At 28.7% G+C, this 23,828-nt stretch overlaps 3 protein-coding genes across 7 annotated transcripts; all 3 read right to left on the reverse strand.

Moving 5' to 3' along the window:
- Window positions 1-8: 8 nt before the first annotated feature.
- Window positions 9-10,358, reverse strand: LOC124491913 (uncharacterized). The gene is made up of 11 exons (XM_075735143.1): window positions 9,827-10,358; window positions 9,404-9,679; window positions 9,183-9,270; window positions 6,970-7,381; window positions 5,772-6,895; window positions 3,109-5,694; window positions 1,480-3,042; window positions 1,266-1,403; window positions 886-1,170; window positions 710-813; window positions 9-630 (listed from the first exon to the last, which is right to left on the reverse strand). The coding sequence occupies exons 2-11, from the start codon at window positions 9,677-9,679 to the stop codon at window positions 133-135; spliced, it is 7,074 nt and encodes a 2,357-aa protein (XP_075591258.1). The 5' UTR covers window positions 9,827-10,358; the 3' UTR covers window positions 9-132.
- A 1,025-nt stretch (window positions 10,359-11,383) lies between these two features.
- On the reverse strand, window positions 11,384-12,910 carry LOC124491602 (ribonuclease P protein subunit p14). The gene is made up of 4 exons (XM_047054276.2): window positions 12,362-12,910; window positions 12,127-12,291; window positions 11,762-11,840; window positions 11,384-11,685 (listed from the first exon to the last, which is right to left on the reverse strand). The coding sequence occupies exons 1-4, from the start codon at window positions 12,496-12,498 to the stop codon at window positions 11,590-11,592; spliced, it is 477 nt and encodes a 158-aa protein (XP_046910232.1). The 5' UTR covers window positions 12,499-12,910; the 3' UTR covers window positions 11,384-11,589.
- Window positions 12,911-12,972: 62 nt separating this feature from the next.
- LOC124491357 (uncharacterized) lies at window positions 12,973-23,608 on the reverse strand. 5 transcript variants are annotated; one of them, XM_075732955.1, is made up of 4 exons: window positions 21,382-21,456; window positions 20,819-21,185; window positions 18,765-19,272; window positions 12,973-15,285 (listed from the first exon to the last, which is right to left on the reverse strand). In XM_075732955.1, the coding sequence occupies exons 3-4, from the start codon at window positions 19,033-19,035 to the stop codon at window positions 15,212-15,214; spliced, it is 345 nt and encodes a 114-aa protein (XP_075589070.1). In that variant the 5' UTR covers window positions 19,036-19,272; window positions 20,819-21,185; window positions 21,382-21,456; the 3' UTR covers window positions 12,973-15,211. The 5 variants fall into 5 exon arrangements, with proteins under 5 accessions (XP_075589070.1, XP_046909940.1, XP_075588951.1 ...); XM_047053984.2 differs by lacking the exons at window positions 20,819-21,185; window positions 21,382-21,456 and adding an exon at window positions 22,990-23,608; XM_075732836.1 differs by lacking the exons at window positions 20,819-21,185; window positions 21,382-21,456 and adding an exon at window positions 21,639-22,031.
- Window positions 23,609-23,828: the final 220 nt, after the last annotated feature.

Genomic DNA, 23,828 nt, shown 5'->3' on the forward strand with positions numbered 1-23,828 from the left:
ATGATAGGATCCAATAATTTATTTGAACAGACGGAATTGATAAAAAAATACAAGTTCCTAAAAATAAAATTTCTTATTAAGAAATAAAAACATGTAAATTTTGCATATTTGAATAATTTACGATTATTATATTTACAAAGTAACATCATCCATTGTAACAGATGGTTCCGTAGTGATCATAGAATTCGAAGAATTTTCAGTTGAATCTTCTGAATTTGTTGACATCGTTGTTGTGAATATGACCATATTCTCTGGTATACTAGTGATGGTCGTTGTTATCATCGATGACATAGTCATGTTATCGTCATTGTCTAAACTGCTCATCGTTGTCAACATGTTTATCTTTGGCTCTTCTGCTGCTCCTTTTTGATTGATTTTCATTTTCATCTGCTCTTGTTCAGCCATCAACATCATTTTGATAAATTCTTTACGATCCATTGTTTTGAGCATATGCGCTTTCGATACATAATTCGGTGGATAATGCGGACGCATTGATGATGGCGAAGAACCACCAGATGATGGTGATGATGAATACGGATCACCTTTAACCAGCTTTATTTGTGGTGGCCTAAATCCTTTCTGTCCAGGACTGATTAAATTTGTTTTCATTTTTTCCGATACACATAATTCCTTTAATAAAGAATGAATTTAACAAAAAAAAAAAAAAATTGATTAGATTTTCTTCAAAGATTTGATTGAAAATACATACCTGTTTATATTCAATATCAAATCCTCGTCCATTACCAAATGCATCGGATGTGAATTTGATCTGAGCAACTTTATGTCCATTATGCATTTCGAATGGTATCGTATCTGTTTCACAGTGGAATATATTTCATCATTAATATCAAAGAATATATTTTCTTTTTCTCAGAAAACACTTACATTCATTTTGTTCATCCATTTTATTGCCACATAATTTTTGTGTATCCACTTGTAACCAATCTTTTTCACATTTAACCGTTCCTCCATGGCTATCCGACGATGATAATTCAATATCCAAATCTCGAATTCTAAGTTTCACATTACAATATTCATGACCAATAGCTTGGATTCTATACACACATTTTGTATAGTCACCATATGGGGCTGGATAATTAGGACTTTTAATATGGCCACGATAATTTCGTACGGATATATCACAAACAGTGGGCATAGTCAATGTTGGTTCTATGATATATGGTATATGGTAGTGGTGGACAAAACATAAAATAAACAACAATCATTAATTCAATGAACCATGTGTGAAATAAAATCAAACTCACTTTGTGTTGGAGTAGGTTTGTCACAATCAGTATCAATCTGTTTAACATCCAATCGAAAATCACCGCGAGTATTTAATGATTTACTCGATATAAAATGTATAACTTTCTCATATTCATTCGGCATAAAATGATAACGGCCTATTTGAAATTGAAAAGTTCAAATTAGATTTTTTTTTTTTTTGATAAGATCATCATAAGATTTTTTTTATCATACGTTCATGACCAACAGGGAATGCTCCACATATTCTACTAGAATCAATTTCCAAATATTCTCGTTCACATTTCATTGCTTCATTCAATTGAAACATTTGAAATTTTAAATCGATTGCGCATACATTATCGTTAGCTTTACGGATCGTATAACGGCAACGAGTGATGGTAGAATCATCACGTGGACTTTCAATCTGAAAATTCATTTCATTTTCAATCAGATCACAATATGGATCATATGATGTTTCGGATGATGAATATGGCTTTTGTTGCTGTTGTTCTGGTCTATTTGTATCAGCATCCATCGGATGATTATGTTGTTGTTCAATCATTGGTATTCGAAACTGTTTCATCTCATATGTTTGCATTTTGTATTCATTTGGTTTATTATTATTGTTGTTGTTGTCATTATAATGATGATGATGATGATTATCGTATAATTGTTGTTCATCGATTTGTTGTACAATATCGCTGACTTGTTTAAATCGACTTTTTATTGATTGTTGTTGTCCTTTTATCGGAAAATGATTATCTGAATTTTCATTTTGTCTTTGCATTGGCCGTGATGATGGATGATGATGACCATGATCAACATTAGTAGCACATTCAACTTGTCGTACTTTAATTTCAAATGTATCATCATCGATTGGACCAATATCCATTAGATTGACAAATAGATAAAGTTCTGGTCGTTGAAACCAGAATCTTTTTGTAGTTGTTTCATGAATATGTCCACAGATTTTTTCACCATCAACCGATAGATATTGATGACCACAGCTACTATCATTGAGATTATATTTCATAAACATTATGTCCAATTGACAAACGTTTGTTTTTGCTTTTCGTATATGTAGATGACATATGGCACCACCACCATTCATTCTTGTCATTTGTAGATCTGTACTTTTTAATTCGAAAAAGATTTTATCCACAAACGTTTGTTCACATAGTTTCTGTGTATTAGGTGGATCATATTTTTGTTGTTGTTGTTGTTGTGGTTGTTGTGTCATTGGTGCCGTTGTCACCGTTATATAATCATGTCCATCATCTAAATGACGTTGTTGTGATGGGCTAGATGTTGTCGTCATCATCATCATTGACAATGGCTGTATTTTTGGTTTATCTTCATTAATCACTGTTATATTTCGACTATAATATCGTATTGGAATTTTACGTTGCTGTTCTTCACGTTGCTGTGTTGGAAATGTTGTTGGATTTGGTTTATTTGAATCTTCATATATAACATGTGGTTCAACTTCCATTGTAGCTTTGTTTCTGGTATCGAATTCAGAGATTATTTCATCATCATCATAATCGAATGGATTTTTAGTCATTATCGGTTTTCGATTTGGTGATTTTAATTTTTTCGGATTAGTTTTCGAACCAGAATAATCAGTTATGGATTTCTGCTCATCGGTTGTTGTTTTTGAATGCTTTTGATGTGGCATAGCTGGCCTGCCGGGAATGCAATCCACTTGTTCTAATGCCAAATGAAATCCATTGGCCGTTTGTTGTTGATTCGTATGGAAATGTAATAAAAGTTTTTCCTGTAAAAATGGTATCTCTTCTGAATGCGAAAAAAATGAAATATTTAAATGAAAATCTTTTTGATTAATGATGAAAATAAACTTACTAGATGTATATCGATCCAAAATACCACAAAAACGTGTACTGAAAATATCCAGATAATCACCACGACAATTACCATCTTCGCCAACTACATTGAAATATGTGAATGTAACTTTTAATCGGCAAACATTGGCACTATTTTTCCGTATCAGATATGAACAATCTAAACCATCAAAATAACGATATGGATAACCAGGTGATTTGATTTCAAACATTTTATCATCAAATGTTTGATCACAATAAATGGCTTCATTGTGGACAATCATCGGTGTTGGTATTGGATGCAATGTTTGCGGATTTTCTACAGCAATAGATTTGGTTGCCGGTTGAATATGAGGTATCTGATTCGATATTGATGGCGATGGTGTTTGTGTATCTAAACACGGCAATTGTATATAACTTGCTCGAAATCCTTTGAATGATGGTTTGACCATAGCTCCACGACTGCTGGTCACCATACGTATGGTTAAATCATCTTTTCGCTTATTCATCAAAATCATTGAAACATCTTTCAATTGATGGCCACAATAACGTATACCATTGATTTCTAAATAATCCTGATTACATTCAGGTGAATAATCAAAATCAAATTCAACAAAACGTAATTGAACCATACAATTATCTGGTAATGGTGTTATACGATATGTACAATTAACATTTGGTGGATAAAAATTTGGATAATCATATGATTGAATATTGCCAGTCACTTCAGTCACACAAATCTCACAAATCGATGGTAATGATGGTAAAAATATAAACTTATTATTATTATTATCAGCTGATGAACTTGAAATCGGTAATTGTTGTCGATTTTGTTTTACATCATAATTTTTTGGTTCCAAAATCAATGTATCACAATCAATTTGACGTGCTTGTATCATAAATCCTTTACGTGGCCGAAATAAAACACTACGAAAATAAATTCGTTTTTCCGGTTCATAAAATGGTATCTGAATTATTGATTCGGGTCGATTCGTATTACAATATTTAACATTATCAATAAGTAAATAATCTTCTGTACATTTTGTCGATGGTTCAATATCGAAATCGGTAAAATATAATTCCAGTTTACAAAAACGACTATGGCGCCGTTGTATGGTGTAAACACAGCTGAGGCTAGGCAAATAATATTGTGGATAATTGGGACTTTCAAATTCAAAATATGTCGAACCAAATGTTTGTTGACATATTTGGTTAGCATGATAGATTTGGTATGGTGAAAATGGATCATCTTTCATTATTAATGATGATGACGATGATGGTGGTTTTATTATACGTTTAGCACCATGATCATTGTGGCCGGTTTGTGGACATTCATTTTGACGAATTTTAAGAAAAAATCCACGACCACTAATCAATGGATCAGCAAAAAAGCTTATCGTAAATTCATTATCATAAAATGGAAATAGCCGCACACTATCTTTCGCTATCGATCCACATTGTTTAATACCGTTGAAGCTTACATAATCCTTATTACAATCAGTACTTGATTGTAGATCAAATTCGATGAAATGAACTTCAAGAAAACAGACATTCACACCGGGTGCTTTAAATTTCACTATGCGATAATCACAATATGAATTTGATGGATATGGTGATGGATATAGTGGACTTTGTATATCGAATGATGAACTCATTAATATTCGGCTACAATGATTCTGTTGTTGTTGTGGTTTTTGTTGCTTAACCGGTAATTTATTCGGTTGATTCAATAATGATGAACATTCTATTTGACGAACATATAGTCTAAACCCTTTATCAAATGATGTACGAAAAGAATCTGAATGAAAATGAATAAAAAATGTTTCATTCCTACGAAATGAATAGATTCGTGATTGTGTTTCGGTCATTTTTCCACAAAATTGTTCCTTATTATCAAAATCAAGAAAATCCGATTTAAGACAATTTTTCTCAAAATCATATGGTTGTAATTCGAATGAATCAAAATTGATTTCAATTTTACAAACATCCAAGCTATACGGTACGATCATGAAAAGACAATCTAGATCTGGTGGATAATTATCAGGAAAGTTGGGACTATCAATAAAAAATTCTTTTTGTCGAAATGTTTTTGAACAAAGAAGACTACTGCTACTGCTGCTTGGATTTTGCAAATATTTCCACTCGGGAATTGTTGGATCAAATTCCGATGTTTGATGAACGAAATTTTCTTGCTGCTGTAATAATTGTGTATCATTTGTTGGTTGTATATAATGTTGTTGTTGTTCGAATTTATATTGTTCTAAACTTTGTAGACCTTCATTCGGTTCTTCATGATGATGATGATGATGATGATGATCATAATGTTCACGAATAATACGATCACCTTGACATTCAAGCTGTTCGGTATGTATCCGATAACCTTTACGTTCATTCGTTGAATCTGTATGAAAATTTATAATCATTTCTGGTTTATCAAACACATAGATACGACTTGTTTCTTGATTTAGTGTTCCACACAGACGTACGGCACTGCCAATCTCCATATAATCATATTGACAATCTTGGCTGGCTTCTAGATCGAACATTTTGAAATGCATTTCTAGATAGCAAACTTTATCTGAATATTTTTTAATTGTAAAATGGCAATCTAGATATTTTTTAAAAAATAGAAAACAACAAATTCAAATTTTTATCAAATGAAAAAAACAAAAATATTTCCCATACTTTGATTATCCTTATAATGTCCATCAATTGTATCGCTAATAAGATCAAATTTTTTATCTCGATATATTTTTACACATGGTTCCGTATGAATACTGTTTTCATCATGCATCATTTTCGACAATGATTCTGCTGGATTCATCATGACAACATTATCTTCCATTTGTTTGGTACATGGTATTTGTGTATAATTCAATAAGAACCCTTGTCCATTTTCTGTGCTGTCACTTTTGAATAGAAATCTTATATAACCATCTGGATTGAATGGAATTATTTTCCGTTCATTTCGTAATGAATGGCCACAATAACGTTCATTTTGAATTTCGAAAAAATCACCACTACAATCACGAGTATTTTGTAGATCAAAATCAATAAAATTCATTTCAATACTACAATAATGGCCATGTGGATTCCGTTCAATAGTATAGGCACAAAGTAAATCGTTTGGATATGGGTCCGGATATTTCAATGTACCCAGCTTTCCTTCACGTTCATGCCATAAAATACTGCATTTTTGTTGTCGACCTTGATTACCACCACGAATATTACCCGATGCTGGTGCAGGTGTTTCAATTGGCATAAATGCATTTCGACAATCATTTATCTGTCGTATTTTGATATGAAAACCAGGCCCATTCACTTGGCTGTCAGTTTGAAATGAGATCGATTTGACAGCCGTATCAAAATGGAAAATATTTCTTGAACCATTCGGTAGACGGCCACAGAAATTTTCACCATCAATTTCAAAAAAATCATATGCACATCCTTCAGATTCTTCAATATCAAAATGAATAAATTTCAATTCTAAGCCGCATACATTTTCCGATTTCCTGATAACATAATGTACACAATCAAGATTATTACTATAATTTTTTGGATAATTAGCACTTTTAATCTCAAATTCCATTTCAGTATGTCGTTTTTCACAATAACTTGAACTCGGTAAACTTGATGCCAACATTTCCACTGGATCCACTATTGAATGATCATTATTGTTATTATTGGTATTAGAATTCTCGTATTTCGATTTCTCCAATTTTTTTGCCGTCAATTTATCACAGGTATCAAATAACGGTTTATATTTAATGTTGAAACCGCTCGAATGTACAACTCTATCAAGCACAAGTCTGTTGTTTGTGTAGATATTTGAAAATTAAAACTAATTATTATAATAACAGAATGATAAGAATATTATACTTACCTAAAAACAAAATCTTTTTCATAATTCGGATCAATATCAACCACATCCATACGATTATTCCAATCACGGTGGCAATAACGTTTCCGGTTATTAAATTCAAGATAATTATCTACGCAGCTATTACGATTGGCTGATAATTGTGCAAATTCTTTTTCCACTGCTTGTCTTTGTTCAGCATCTTTATGTTTCTGTTCACTACGCATATCGGTCACATCAAAATCATTGAAATGTAATTCAACACTGCATACAGTTGGATTAAGCGGTGTAATGCGATAAACACAATTAACACTTTGAGATGGATCGCCAAAACTGGTTAAATTTCCTTCATTTGACACAAGCCAAAATTCACATTTATTTGTCGATGAAGTTGTTGCTGTTTTTGTATTCGGGACATCAGCTACAACATTACCTACTAATCCGGAATCATTGATCAATTATTCTTATATCATCACTTTTATTCACTGATTTAAAATTATTTTTATTTCATTTGTTGATCCGAAAATATAATTAAACATCTTGTGGCCACAAGATAATTAGAAAATTGATTAAATTTCTTTCTCTCTGTTTTTTTGTTGTGAAAATTATCGATACAATCGGATTTTCCTCTCTCACTCTCATTCTCTCGCTAATGATTCAAACATAACAAGCTTGATTTATTGTTTAGTATAACTAGAAAATTGTCAATTCCAAACATGAAGAAAAAAAAATTTAATGTTAAATGAATATCTTTCAATTCACCAATTAACAATCATTTCAATCTTTCATCAAAAAAAAAAAAAAAATTTAAATATTCAACACACATATTACCATTGACCGACTTTATTATTATAAGAAGATGGAACAGAAAAAAAATTACGGAATTCAAAGAAAATATCCTTCAAAGTTGTTATCATATATATTGTGGTCAAATGACAATAACAATGACAACAACAACAACAAAAGTAAAAGTAAAAGTCCAACCAAATAACCTCGACAATGAAAATTACTAAATGCAAAAAAAAGTGGCTGATTTTCAGTATATAATACTGTAATCAAAGTCCAAGTTAAACTATTCAAACTAATTAGCATGATGATATCAAGTAATCAAGTAACTTTAAGATTCAGATGACTGCTATAAAATGTCTATATATATTATAAAAGTGTGTGGTTAATACTTGCATGCATGCATGCATCTTGTAATCTTCAAAATGTCTTTTCTATTTTCTTTTTTTTTTTGCTGTTACTTGTTAATTTTTTAACATTTTTTTTTGTTTCTATTCCATCTAATACATCCCTGGATCTGTATAATTCATTCATTTATATTCAGGTGTAATTAGTTAATTACGTAACAAAATAAAATGAAATCTATTTGGACACATACAGAGAGCGAGAGATAGCCGATATGGTATATTGTCAAAGCATCCATCCATATGTTCGTGTTTGTTAATGGATAAACAAAAAAAAAAAAAAGATGTGTCAAATGGTCAGTCCTTTTTTTTCTAATGACAATTAATGGAAACTTTTATACATTTGGATAATTAAATTCGTTTGTTTTGATTTTCATTTCATTCATTTTATATTGTACACATGTATGCATTGTAGAAAAGCAGAAAACACACACACACACACACATCAATTCATCAAAATGTTTTGAATGAAAACAAAAAACAATGGTCTGTGGCTATAACATGATTATCGCATTAATTTTTTTTTTTTTTTGGCCAAAAAACAAAAATTGTCTCTAATTTGAGTTTTGTTGAATTAGAAAAAAAATCAAATCAAATCTATAATGATTCTGATCAACATTTCTTACATAATACTTGGTGACAAATTTTTTTTTTTTACTTTTTGACAAATTATTTTATTACTGAAACAAATTGTATGGTTCGTGCGTGTCCATACGGTATTTATTTTTTATATTCATTCATTATTTCATTTTTTTTCACATACAAAACACGTGCACACACATACACATACACTATTTTGACATTGACATTTGATTGGTGTGATGAATGAATGATGATGATGATGATGATGATGACATAAATCTTTCATATATATAGAAAAATGAATTTCTTAATGAATTAAATTAAAGAAAAAAAAGTAAAATATTTCTACAACTTTTATGTAATCATCATAGTCATAATGAATATTATTACCTATTGTCAACAACAAATGAAAGCAAGCAAGAAAAAATTGCCGATTTCGTAATGTAAAGAATTTCATAATCATACCTTTATCATCGTTATTATTATTGTACGTATCGATTATTAATGATGATGATTCAGTAGTAGTTGGATGATTGAAAAAGGAATCTTTTTTCTATTTATTATTATGATAATTTTAAATTTAAAAAAAAATTAGATTCGATATAAGTAAAGAAATTGAATAGTAAATGATTGATAATTCAATGTTATTTATTATTCATCAAATTTTCAGTATTAATAATACTTACAGGATATTGAATTGTTTCATCATCCGGTTTCAATGTTGTTATTTGCTGTGTTGGCGTTGTTTGTTGTTGTTGTTGTGAATATAAACTATTGAAATTCTCTGTCAATATAAATGATGGATGTTGTTGTTGATTGAATGAAATTGGTTGATGATTCGATGAATAATGATGATGCTGATGATTTTCAATTTGTTGTTGTTGTTGACATAATCCGGGTTCAATTTGTAAATATAAAAATGTTACTAAGAGTCTTGCTGTAAATGTCAATAATTTTGCCATCTTAGTGTTTTAGAGATTTTATTATTATTTTTCATAGAGAAATAAATAGAGAAAAAAAATCAATCAATTCACATTATGAAATGGGCGATAATTTTCAGTGTATATTTTTTTTTGAAGAAAAATTTAAAATTTTACACAAAAAAATACTTGTTGTAATGATGACGATGAATGGAATGGATGACCATTACTAACGACGAATTAAAATTTTTTTTTAAAAAAATGTCTATGATTATTGTATGCCACGAGCTAACTCACGCGAGACCAACAATAAATAATGATTATGATGACCACCAAACACCATTGGCGAATGATAATAATGGTGATGAATCTTTAAAAAAAAAAATTAAAACAGTAAGTGAAAGTAAAGTAAAAGCGACGACGACGGCAACAACAACAACAAAAAATGGCCATCAAACACGTTGAGAAAAGATGATATCAGAAAAAAAGAACTAAAAAAAACGACATTCATTGTTTTGTTCATTGGAATAATAATAATAATGTCCCAACAACATTCAGACACTTTCTCTCGTTCAAAAATTTCTTCTCTCATCCTTTTTTTTGTTATTACAATTGTGTCAACTCTCTTCTGCCCATGTGTGTATTTGATTCTTTTTTTCAATTCTTTTCTATTGTCTCATTCATTATCAGATTTTGAATGATTTTTTTTGTTGTTGTTGTTGTTGTCAATGAATAATCATCACCAATCGATGAGAATCAACAAAAAACAAAAAAAAAAATTATCGTGTCATATGTTGCTCATTGTGTTTGTGTGTGAATTTTATTGTTTTCACGCCCAAAAGGTCGACGAAAAAATTCATTGTCAACAACATTAATCATAATTATCATATATGACAAATAATCTTTTTTTTAAAGAAAAAAAATGACTTTGGATTAAGGTTAAATTATAATAAAAACACATACATACATGTGATTGAATATGCTGACATTTGTTTCGTTCTTTGTATATGACAACCCAATTGTTTATGTGGTGACAAATCAGATTTTCCTGCATATATGCATTCAATTCACCACAGAAACAAAATAACTGAAAAAAATGGATTCTATTTAGTTTTTAGGGACAAATGTGTGTGTGTTTAAATGTTAAAAGGACTCAACTCAATTTACATAATATTAGAATTATAATTGTAATTTTAAATTCAAAAAAAAAACTACTTGAACTTCGTAAACAGACAACGATGATGAACTTTTTATCATATCACACATATATAAATACTAAGGACAGAAAAAAATTCAAATTTTGAAAAATTTCATAAAAGAAATTCTCATTGGATTCCCAAAAATGGTCATTCCAGCATCCGGTGATGATGATACCTACCTTTTGATTGTTGGTATTTCAATTTTTTTTACATCATTCATTCATTGTGAATGAGAAATAGAGGCAGATATTTCATCAACCGAAACGAAGTAAAATCATTTAAAAAAAGGTATTACAAACACACACACGCATACACACATCATTGTTCATAGGTAATTTTTATTCTTTTTCAAATAATAAAAAAGATTTATAACTCCACTGACCACCAATTGTGGATGATAATTTTCATCATTCAAAATTTTTAAAAAAATGCTTCAGGTCAAAAGTGATAATCTAATGTCCACACGCACACACATACACACAAACAAACAATTGTCATTAGATTTATGGATTCAATTTGTTTTGTTTTGTTTTGTTTTTTTTTCAAAAAATTCAATATTTATTATTTTTCCACTTACACAATGAGATAAGATCACAAGGAAAAAAAACAATAATCTGAAAAGCATGTCATCATAAAACAATGAATTTATGAGAAATATTACAACATTTGAAATTATGAAATGAAGCTTTTTTTTTTGATCACAAGACATATATCCATACGAAGAAAATAGTTTCCGATAAATAGATTCCATGATTATGATGACGAAATTGATTCACATTCATCGAGCACTGTGACCAAATTATCTTCAATAGAATCGGATACAACAATGGATGCTAAACAATGTGATGTCTATATTGTGGAATGATTCAATTTTAAAATGAAATGAATAATTTAAAGAAAATTATTATTATTATATATTACAGACCTTGTGGATTATAAATTGACAACGTGAATCTTTCCATTCGTTCAACAATGAAAGACATAGATGAAATTTTACATAGTCTCTGTTGGAAAATAATTGAAGAAAAGAAAAAAAAATAAACATAAAAATGCTAATTAGACATGATTCGTGTTTGATTTTTTTCTCTAAAATAGAAAATAAATTGAGATTCACGAAATGAGAAAAAAAGAAAAGAAAATCACAATAAAATTGAATTGACGAAAGCAAACAAATCTACATTGCTTAAAATGATGAATGAGGATCGAATTATATTTTTGGCACAAACGGAAAAAAATTCAATTTATTTTCAATTGATATTTGTTGGCAAAAATTTATTTCTCTTTTCTCACCTTGCCAATAGACGTATTAATGCACGACAATCGTTGTTACGATACTTGAGAATATCAAATTGGATTTTCGAACCAATTTCGCCTAAAAGTGAATCGATAGCATTCATAATTATCAATTTAAATTCTCGAACTTCGATCACGGTAGCTTGTTTGATCGTAAAACATCTGAAAATTGGAAAAAAAATGTTTGTTTTTGTTGACAATTTGAAAATATAGACAGAATAAAAACACTTACAGCTCGATATCAAGATAGACGAATTTATTTTCAAATGTTCGTATTGAACGAAATTTTTGTGATGACATTTTTAAAAAGGGAATTCTGAAAATTTTTAAATCTTGAATTTGTTTTCCAATTCGAGAATCATGTGACATGATTTATTGGCACTGTTCATATACAATGTAATTTTTTTCTGAAATTCTTGAAATTGTTCCATTTTTAGAATGAAGAAAAAAATAATGATCATTAAGGATCTATTTTTGGGACAACAACAATAACAACAAAAAAAATCAATATGATCCGTTTATTCGAACGATGCGTGATTGGATTACATTTCATATTCCGGATCGTTATTTTCCAACGAACAAGCAGAGATATTGATCATTTTCTTGACATTTAAACAAATCTGATTGAAAGATTATTAGACACACAAACACATAAGCGGATTCAAGATAAATTCTATTGCATTCATCCAAAGATAGAATTTTTTTTCAATTTAATTATCATAATGCAATCATTCCAATGATGAACGAATGTGAATTGAAATATGAATTGATTGATTGATTGATTGGAATAGGAATTGAATTGAAAAAATGGGAAATTTTTAAGAAAATTAAAAAAAAAAATTCTTTTTACTCAAAAAAAATCCATTTTAATTTCGGCTTTTGCATAAGATCATCATCCATATTTTATAAATCATAATTAATCGACCAGTATTAGTTTGTATGGGTGTGGTAAACAATTGTGGAAAATATTTTCATTCAGTATTGTGGATCTGGAGAATTTGATGATCAAAATCAAAATCAAAATAAAAAGAAAAAAATGTGATTTTGGAATTCAATGTGATCAATATCATCATCAGGAGTGCACAATGAGTATATATAAAAAAAAACAAAATAAATAAAAAAAAGAATCAATTTCTGGGTGCCAATGGATAATCCCATTAATGACAAAAAATAATGATGATTATCAATTATTAAATTGATAATTAGGAGAAAAATGAAATGAAATGAATGTGAATAAAATTATTTTACAACCACAATACTGTGAAAACTAAACAAAAATTCATCTTTTGATCTTCAGTTGATTGATTGATATTTACAAAATTTGTGTGTGTGTGTGTGTTTGTGCAAGAAAAAAAACAAAACAAAACAAAAGAATTGAAAATATCAAAATATCAATATTATTCACAAAATGACATTATTCCAGCGTATTTATTATGTATACATACAACATTTATATAAATAAAAAAAAAGAGAGAAATTTCATTCCGGTGTCAATGATTATAATTTTGAAAATGATGAAAAGAACGAAATCTGATCAAAAATTAACAAAAAAAAAAATAAAAATTGAATTATCTTTCATTCAGTGTGTCTGTGTTTATGTGATCATTGTACAGAATTTATTGTGAAGAGAGAAAGAAAGAAATTGATGAAAGAATTCAAAGAATTTCATTGTCTTTTAAGAATTTTCAATTTTCACATTCATGTGTTTTGTGCAATTTTAAAATCTTCTTTTTTTTCAAGTGGCAATGACTTGAAATTGAATAGTTTCCGTTTTTCGTTGTTGTTGTTGTTGTTGTTGTTGTCGTTGTTGTTGTTGGAAACGAAAAATAAAAAGATCAAAATCTTTTAGAAATGTAGCCAAAATGAAAGAGAGAGCGAGTGAGATGTTGGAATTGGATTTCCGTGCATTTAAATGTGTGTGTATATAGGTGTTACTGATTTTCATTTCAAGTGAAAAAAAAATCTTGTCATCTAAAATAACAATCGTTGATTCATTTTATCCACAAAAACTGACCAAAAAGAGAGAGAAAAAGCGGAGAAACGGATCGACAAAGACCAGATTTCTTTTTGGCTGACTTTTTTCCATTACTTATTTGTTCCGTTTTTACATCTGGTAGTTTTGAGTGGTGTTGAAATAATGAACAAACAAAAAGAAAAATTGAATCTAGACACAAATATCACAATTGATGATGATGATGATGGTGGTGGTGGTGGTGGTGGCCGAAATGTTGTGAATGTTTTTGTGTTTCCATTCCATATAATATCATTCATAGAATATATGGGTCAGCCATTCATTCAATTCAATTCATTTATTTTTGAAATAAAAATGAAAAAAAAACTTGAGTACAAAGAATACATCACAGGCAGAGACTTTCCTTTGTTCGTGGCCGAATCATAATGTCTTATGCTGTCATCATTTTTTTTTCTTGATTTGTTGAAAAAAAATTCTGAAAATTTTTCTTCGACATTTTGACATTTTTTTTCCACCAAAAACAACAAATACAATTATAACAAACGATGATGATGATGATGATGATGATGATGATGGGCTCATTCACATGTTGGATGTTAGAAGTTTAGAAATCAATTCGCTTTTCATTTATCATTATTCTTGATTTCATTCATTTTTTATCGTCAATGTGTGTAGAGAGAATGAAAATTCCATCCAGACACATACACACACACACACACACACAGAATTATATTATTATAAGAATCGATTTCTTTATAAGAATTGCCATCATCATAAATTATTTTGTTTTTTTTTCTGTTGAATTTTGCTTTACAATGCAATGCTGGTGATAATGATGATGCGAGGAAATGAGCTGAATGAATAAAAATGTGTCAAACGATAAGAAAGAAGAAAAAAATGAAGAGATTAATCTACAGAAAACGACTATCGAATCCATTCGATAATATCGATATTGGTTTTTTTCTTGCTATTTTGTGTGATTATTTTGATGCAAAAATATTCAACAAAAATGTTTATGGTGATGGTGATGAGGAATTTTTTTTTTCTTCTTCTCTTTTTGTTCTTCATAATTTTTTTCGTTTATTTGCTTCTTGTTTTTTTTCTTCTTCTTCAAGATGATGATGATGATGATGATGGATGACAATTGGATGTTGAAGGCGTTGATTGTAATGAACACGATTGATCTGTTTGATGTGTTTGTGTGTATGTTGAGCCAGTCAAAATGGAAAGAAAAAAACCATTACCAAACCATCGATTAACCATATTCGATTAATAAGAATGATGACGATGACAGGATCACATGAAATAGAAAAGAAAAAAAAACAAATAAAGAATCGATTAATATGGTTGTTTCTTTTGATCTTGTGATATTTTTGTTTTCTTTCTCTCTCTCTCTCTCTGTCTCTTTTGGCCTAAATTCGATATGCATTCATTTAAGGGTTTTGTTATTTTCGAAACGAGCATGTAATTAGTCAACCACCACCAACAACAACAGCGACAAAAATGAATGACAATAACATTTCTGAGACACAAAATATTCAGTTTTTTTTGTTTACTTTCACTTTTCAATGTTTTTTTTTCAGTTTGTTTGCTGATGAAAATGATAATTGGATGGTACCCATTTATATATCAAATAAAATCATTGAGCCAAAATGATTTAAACACAAGCCAGAAACATACACATACACCACATATACAATTCCATTTACTCTTTTTTTTTTTTTTGGTTAAATATTTGTCACACACATATATAAACATTTTGACATTATGTCATATTCGATTTGGACATATACAATTACAAACACCACCACCACCACCACTACTACTACTATCATCAACCATTGACCATTAACAAACAAACAAACAGATCACAAGATCAAACAAACAGAAACAATAATAATTTTTTTTTTGGATAAGAAATGACCATCAACCATCAATCAAAAAAAAAACTCAAGTTTAATTCTTTCTTTCTTTGTTTTTTTTTATTGGATGAATTTGAGACATTATATGGCATCTGGTTTTTTTCCAAACAAGCACTGGTGATCGTTCATTCATTCATTCTTTTTTTCTTATTGTCGAAAGAGATAAAACAAACAATTTGTAACTTGGCATATGTGAAAACATCTAAATCGTTCGAGAAAAGAAAGAAAACAATTTTTTATAAATTCAAAACAAGACTGGAATTGAAAATTTGACAATTCAACCATGACCACATATACATATAAAGATTCATTTTATCATACACATTCATATACATAACATAAATCAATAAATCAATTTCAAACCTAATTTATCGGACAAAAAGATTCCAAACATGCAAAATTGCCCATTGGCCATTGAAGTAAAAAAAATGAATTCAATTTAATTCTTAACAAATTTACCTTTTACTAGTTTGACAATATAACGATTTTTATATTTTTCTAACATACAAGGTATGTGTAATACAATACTAAAGCAAGTATTTGGAATGTTGTATAGTAAAAGTAAAACAGCAAAGAAAATACCGAAAATAAAAACCGAGAATTTCGGTATGCAATAAGATCGAGATTGTACATGTTTTTTCACTATACAGAATCCATTCCATTGGGAGTATGGAAACAGACACCAAAAAAAAAAAAAAATAACGGAAAAAAATCTTTATATTCAGTAACGAACGATTTGAATTGAATTCCAGATGTCGCTACACACATAGAGTGGTTTTTTAGCCTATAATAATTAACCAATCAAATTGACAAGTGTTGTAAAAATTGAGTCAAAATCGATAAGCAACACTCGTGTGTGTATACAACTACTATTTAAGCTGATCAAATTAAGCATAATTGATTGATGATATGATATAGATGGAAATAAAAACGTTACTGATAAAAATATATTGGTTATTTTTTTCACGAAGAAATGATTCAAAAAGGAAAACATCTTATATCGATTCACAAACAAAATTGTTGACAAAATTAATAGATCAATAATGATGAATGATCCAGTCATCCTTAAATCATTACCTAGGTATGGTGAGATAGTGATCAAGGTTTCCATATCATCATCATCACCGGGATAAAAATAGCTTAGATTTTCATTTTGAATCCAAGGGAAAATGAAAAAAAGCATTCCGGTTTAATTAACCTATACTTCGTACACATTGCCATTCATTATTATTATTATTGCAGAATTAGGCATTTTTTTTAATGACCATCTTGAAATGATTTGTAACCAAGCTAGTAACGACAAGTTTGTTCCAGAATTTTTTTTTAATTTACAGAATCTTCTGCACAAAACAAATAGAAAAAAGAAATTTTCATTTCATTTATACGACCATAATTGATTTGCTTTTTTTTGGTTATTACCAATGACTAATGATAAATTATTTTATGATAGATACGGAAACAAAAATTCAGGAATTAAAGAGAAAGAAAAACCCGATTCCAGTCAATTGCGAATGAGACGTTTTTATGATAAAAAAATTTTTTTTTTTTTATTATTAGAGCAAAAATAAAACAAGACAATCACGGTAGATCGACAACAACAACAACGACGACGATGAATCATTATTATCATTCAAGATTCGATATATAAAAATAAAATGAACAATCATGATATTGTAAATTAAACTTTCGTCTCTCTATAAACTAAAGCCAAAACTTGACAAATCAATCTTGTGTGCGTGTGTAATAAACAGAATAATGATAATAATAATAATAAACGATACATACTTGGTTGATACTGAAAAGAATTTCATTCAAATAAACAAACAAACAAACAACAAAAAGTGAACATAATTTTGGATCAAATCAAGCACTTTGTTGTTATTGATCTTTAATGATAAACTTTTCACTTCTCTCTTGTTCAAATACATTCTATTGTTCAAGGGTTAAGAATTTCAACAATACTAATATATTCTAGCTATCGGAATATATTATTATTGACATGCATTAAATTCTGAATTGAACAGCTGTTTTTTTTGGACAAATAAACAATCGGATAAACCAAAACAAAAAACAAAAAAAAAACGATTCATGTTCGCTTTACTTTCAAGAGTTCAAAACAATAACAATCAGACAAAATCAGTCAAACAACAACAAACGAGACAAAATATTGAGCCACTCAAGTAAACTTGACACACATAAAACTTTCGCCAAAAAAAAACTACTAATGGAAGCCAATTAATCAAATTATTATTATTATTATCATCACTTTTTAATGGTCTCATCATTTCTCAGGTGTTTTGTTTCCTGTTTACTACTACTGTTGTTACCGTATAATAATGATAAATAATGCTCATGTCAAAAAAAGGTGTGAAAAAACAAATATATAACACAGCAGGAAATGTCTGTGTCTGTAAGTGTGTGTGTGTGTGCGTATGGGAAAAATTCTCACCACATATATACCGCTAGAAAGAAAAAGAATAAACAAACAATTTTCTTTGAAAGAAATGATTGAGAAATGACTTTTTTTTCATTATTCTATTCATATATTGTAGCATATTATAGCAGTATAATATAATTGAAATTGTTCTAAATTTCTTTTTGTATTTGTGTTTGTGGGTTTTAATTTCAATTTGAAATTAGCTTATCTAGTTGTTATTTTGTTATTATTATTACTAATAAAAACAATGTGAAAGCAAACACTATGCATGAACAACTAAAAAAAAACAATCACGATAACTTACCGGATTCAAATGACAATGATGAAAGTTGATCGGGTAATTCAGCCGTTGTTAGATATGCAGAATTTTCATCCAATATATCGCCTAAAGCATTCCGTCTACCAGTACGACCAGTATTGAGAAATTCATCTACACCTACCACATGACGTGCATCTATAGCAGTATTTGATGCCATTACATTAGTAGTATCACTTGATTCGGCTGTTGTTGTTGTTGTTGTTGTTGGATCAATCTTTATACCCGAAGTTGATGGCTGTTGTTGTGGATCACCCATTCGTCGTTATTATTCGATTTTTCAACAATAACAACGATGATGATGATAATATTAATATTGATAATGATGATGACGATGGTAAGAGTGATGAAGATGGTGAAATGAATTCACTGATGATACTTGATAATGACATCGGATAAAATTGATTTTTTTTCTGCTTTTTATTCTTGCTATTGGTCAATTATGATTAATGGCGATGATTTCAAAAGATTATATTGTGCCCATCATTTTTTTTTGCTAGCAAAGAAACAATCCGAAAATAATGGAAATTAGTCAACATAGAATTAATCAGAATTTTAATCATTATTCTCATTATTTTTACAGAAATAGCGATCGCACATCATTACAATATGAACAACAATGGTAATCTTTTTTTCTTTGTTACACACTTGACAACAAAATTTTCGTAGTCATTCCATTTGACTTGTATTTGTTTTGATATGATAATCATGGAGTGACACATATATAAAATATATAGAGATAAAAAAAACCATTTTTTTGATGTTTATATATGATTAGGCAAAAAATAAATATCGGTTATCGGTTGTCAACAGCACAAACAAACAAACAAACACACACACACACACACATTAACAACAAAATTGGAAAAAAACAAACAAAGAATTTCATCAAAATATAAAATCTCTAGAATAAATTGCGAATTTCAATAATCATCATCATTATTCATAGAGAAGTGAATAACAAATTCATTCACATTCAGTGATGTTGTTGTTGTTATGAATCTCATTTACATAAATAAAAATGTGAAAAAAAAATTCTTTTTCCCAATAATAATTATATTTAAAACATATTATAATGAATCATTCACAGAGTCAAAGATGCACCATTTTCGTTTCCAAATTTGACTAAATAATGAGAAAAAAAAATTCAAAAGAAAAAAAACTGTCTACACAGCTTCTTGTTTGATGTATTAAAAAATGATGATGATGATGATGACGAATATTTTCCATTATTTAACCAGAATCATCAATATCATCATCAAAATGCTTGAAAATTTCATTGTTTTGATTCATTTTCAATATATATGAAAATAGTGAATCATCATAATCATTATAACAATAACAATTTCTTTCTATCACTCTCTCTCTCTCTATTGTATAACGTGCTTAATTCCATTCCAAGTATTACGTGTCCATAGACAAACATGATTCATAGATGGATGGATGGATGGATGGGTACATTGAAATGCATTACGGTGAAGCAAACATTTTTGTTCAGCATACACTTATTTGCCAACATGTTTTCTAATTCTTTTTGCATCTAGATATTTTTCTACAAAATTAAAATCCATTCATTCATTCATTATTGTTGTATTCAAATCCATCAAAAAAAAGAAGAAAAAACTTTAATGTGGGATAATATCAACGGAAGAAAAGAATGTTTCTAGATTTAATGTGATTACCGTGCGACAACAACGACAGCATTATCATTGTTTAAGATTAAATCATCTTGGCTTATTTATTTTTTATTTTTTTTGCTCTCTAATGAGCAACTACCATTACAACATGTAGACATAAAAAGTAAACATTGAATATTTCATCACCATAATCATCATCATCATATAATACGTCAAACACAAAATATTTAACAAGGAAAAATCCGTATTTTTTTCATACGTAAGTCATTACCATTACCATTACCATCATCATCATCATTGAGAATTGCCACTGTATTACACACCATCATCATTTCTCATAAATTCATTAATAAAGATCCGTTTATTTTTTGTAGAGAAAAAAAAGTTTAACAATTAAATAGTTACCTTTTATTTACAAAAAAAAAAATTAGACAGAAAATAGAAAAAAAGTTTCAGCACACATACAAAAAAAAATCAACAAACATGTTGTGCTAATAGGAAACGGAAACGCAATGTTCGTAGGATTTTGTTGAAGCCTAAAACAAAACAAAATTAAATCACCAAGCAAACCATGTGGTGGACGTGCAAATTTAATTGAGAAATTGAAAACACACAAAATGAGAAAAATGGAAATCAATCATCAACAACGTTGTTGCAACACCAGTGAAAAAATGAAAGAAAGAAACAAAAATGCAATCCAATTCGAATCGAATATATGGACATATAAACGACGCTGATAACAGATTGATGAAGAAAAAAAAATTATTTCATTCTTTTTTGAATGACGTAGTTTTTGTTGTTTCATAATGATGATGATCATCATCATCATTCAACAGAAATGAAATCAATGAAAAAAAAACAATAATGATCATTATGATTGAAATTATTATTATTATTTGTACACACAGACAATAATTGCAATTGGGAACAGAACAGAACAAAACAACACAACAAGAAAAATCAAATACCCCAGATCTGAATCGTGATTTGGAATATGATTTTTATGATGATGATGATGATGAAAAAATAAATTGATATAAAATCCAATGAAATAATCAAGCAAAATCATAAACATAAAACAAAACAAAACAAAAAAAGCTGATAATGAATGAATCATTCGAATTGAATTATGAATTGAAATTATCAAAATCAAATTTTTCAAGCTGCATGATTGATTTTTTTTTGTTTGAAAATAGATGCAAAAAAATAAAACTCACACACATACATGGATAAAAACAAAAATGATGAAACCATGATGATGATTCGTTGAGTTTTTTGTTATCAAATTTTGAAAATTATTTTTTTTCTGTTTTAAATTTTTAAGATGAAAATTTCACTAAATTTTAAATTTATATATTTGCATCATGTTCATCACGATCATCATATATATATAGATAGATAGATAGTTTTCATATTTATCAATTTACGCGCTTTAGGTCGATATATACAACACACTTGAATATATTTATTATTATGATGATGATGATGATGATCAATGATAAGAATTTCAACGACGACGATGACGACAGAGAGAAAAAGAAAAAACAAAAATACCGCCGAGTTATCCAAGCGTCTGTACAAAACACACACATAAGCAATGCACAGACAAACACTGAATGCATAAACCAGAAAAGAAACAAAAAAAAAAATTCTGGTAACAGTAAAATACAAAAAGAATTTTGACATTTTTCATGTTGCCAGTTTGTTACTACCACTACTACTACTATTACTACTACTACAAGAAACGACGATGGCCAATGCGGACCAAGAAGAAAAAAATCATATAATTCTCTGATATAGTCATTTGTGAATATCGAAATCTGGTATATGTGGATACAATTCTTATAGAGATTTGTTACCCTCTCCAACAACCAAAAAAAAAACACATACATTCTTATTGTCTCTGCATTCTGATGATGATTATTTTTTTCCAAGTTCGATCAAGTCGTTATAATGAATGATTCTCAAAAAACAACAATGACGATTACGAAAAAAGCAGAAGTATTAGGAAAAAAAGGAAATTTTGGTAAATAAAATGTCAGAGTGCGCAAATTCACTACTATTTACAAAATCAAATTCACTATTTGGTTTTCACTATATATACTCGTTTCTTTTGTATTCTATTCTTCTCAACAAACGAAGAATCTGGCCTTCTGATGATCATTTGATGACGTCATCCTGATTGATGATGATAATGAAATTGCTAACAGAAAATTTATTTTTTTTTTGCTCTTTCTTTTTGATAAACATTTATTTTACCATTCGATTTGGTGGCCATCATATTAGGCATAAAAAAATAAGACTATTGTCATCATCATTTGTTATTGTCAATTTGGTTTGTTTCAGGTGCAAACAAATATTCAAAAAAAAATTCAGAATTTTGTTATTCTATCTACATTATTATACAACACACACTTACTAATAATGATTGATTGATTGATTAACTATCTTGATTCTTTTCGTGTGTGTATGTGTGTTCGAATGTTGTATAATATTTATTTTACGATAAAAATAAAATACAAACAATGAAACAGAATATAACGAAACAATGTTATAATCAATACAAACACACATACATTATCAATTCAGCTTATTCGAGTTGATTTTGATAATCGATGAAAGCGTTTCACTTTTCGATTGCCAATTTAATATGTTAATAATGATGATGATGATTGGGAACAAACCAAATGACAAATCCCATTGTTATGATGATGATGATTGTTCACAATGAACATCCATAATCGAATATTATAAATAGCATTACAATAATTATCATATATAGAGAATACAACCAGGAAACAATAGTCATTCATTTCAATAAGAATAACGATTCATTGATGATGATGATAAGATCTATGCGAGAAATCTAATTTGGTTAATGGCAAATGTATTATGCAGACTAAATCATATGATCGTCAATAATGGTAATAAAGTTTATTATGGCCAACGTTTTCCATTGCAAATGTTAAATTTTATGTCATAATTATTTATATTATATGAATTTGAATCTTTTTCTTGATTGTTTTCCATCCAAAGATTTAGTGATGATTTGAATTTCGAAAATGTTGTACAAATAGAATAATATTTTCACTTACTGTGAATGATTGACAATGATTGTCAGTCGAATAAAAATAAAAATAAAATTTAGAAACGGAATTAATTTTTGAATTTAGAGCGCGCATATAAAAATCGATGAGCATGAAACAAGAAATCACATGTTAGATACAACATTTTGCTGTTGTTCAGTACATATATTATATTGTGGCGCCATCTTTTCAGTGTAAAAAAAATCATAATAACTAATTGCCAAGATAATAGATGTCGCCAAAGAATTTTTTTGAATTTTTTTTTCATTTTCATGAAAAATCAAAACACGGAAGTAATTTAATCAACACAAAATATGAGATGAAATTCT

The sequence above is a fragment of the Dermatophagoides farinae genome, chromosome 1 (genome assembly GCF_024713945.1).
Source record: "Dermatophagoides farinae isolate YC_2012a chromosome 1, ASM2471394v1, whole genome shotgun sequence".
Classification (NCBI taxonomy): domain Eukaryota; kingdom Metazoa; phylum Arthropoda; class Arachnida; order Sarcoptiformes; family Pyroglyphidae; genus Dermatophagoides; species Dermatophagoides farinae.

Excerpts from the sequence above, each read along its gene's own strand:
- LOC124491913 (XM_075735143.1), bottom strand. The coding sequence starts at position 9,679 with ATGGCAAAATTATTGACATTTACAGCAAGACTCTTAGTAACATTTTTA. Across the intron at positions 6,896-6,969 it reads GAAAAAGATTTTGTTTTTAG|ACTTGTGCTTGATAGAGTTG; the intron begins GTAAGTATAATA and ends CACAAACAACAG. Across the intron at positions 3,043-3,108 it reads TTTGGATCGATATACATCTA|AAGAGATACCATTTTTACAG; the intron begins GTAAGTTTATTT and ends TTTCGCATTCAG.
- LOC124491602 (XM_047054276.2), bottom strand. The coding sequence starts at position 12,498 with ATGTCACATGATTCTCGAATTGGAAAACAAATTCAAGATTTAAAAATT. Across the intron at positions 12,292-12,361 it reads GTCTATCTTGATATCGAGCT|ATGTTTTACGATCAAACAAG; the intron begins GTAAGTGTTTTT and ends TCCAATTTTCAG. Across the intron at positions 11,686-11,761 it reads GTCAATTTATAATCCACAAG|ACATCACATTGTTTAGCATC; the intron begins GTCTGTAATATA and ends TCCACAATATAG.
- LOC124491357 (XM_047053984.2), bottom strand. The coding sequence starts at position 19,035 with ATGGGTGATCCACAACAACAGCCATCAACTTCGGGTATAAAGATTGAT. Across the intron at positions 15,286-18,764 it reads ATCATTGTCATTTGAATCCG|ATCAATCGTGTTCATTACAA; the intron begins GTAAGTTATCGT and ends CACATCAAACAG.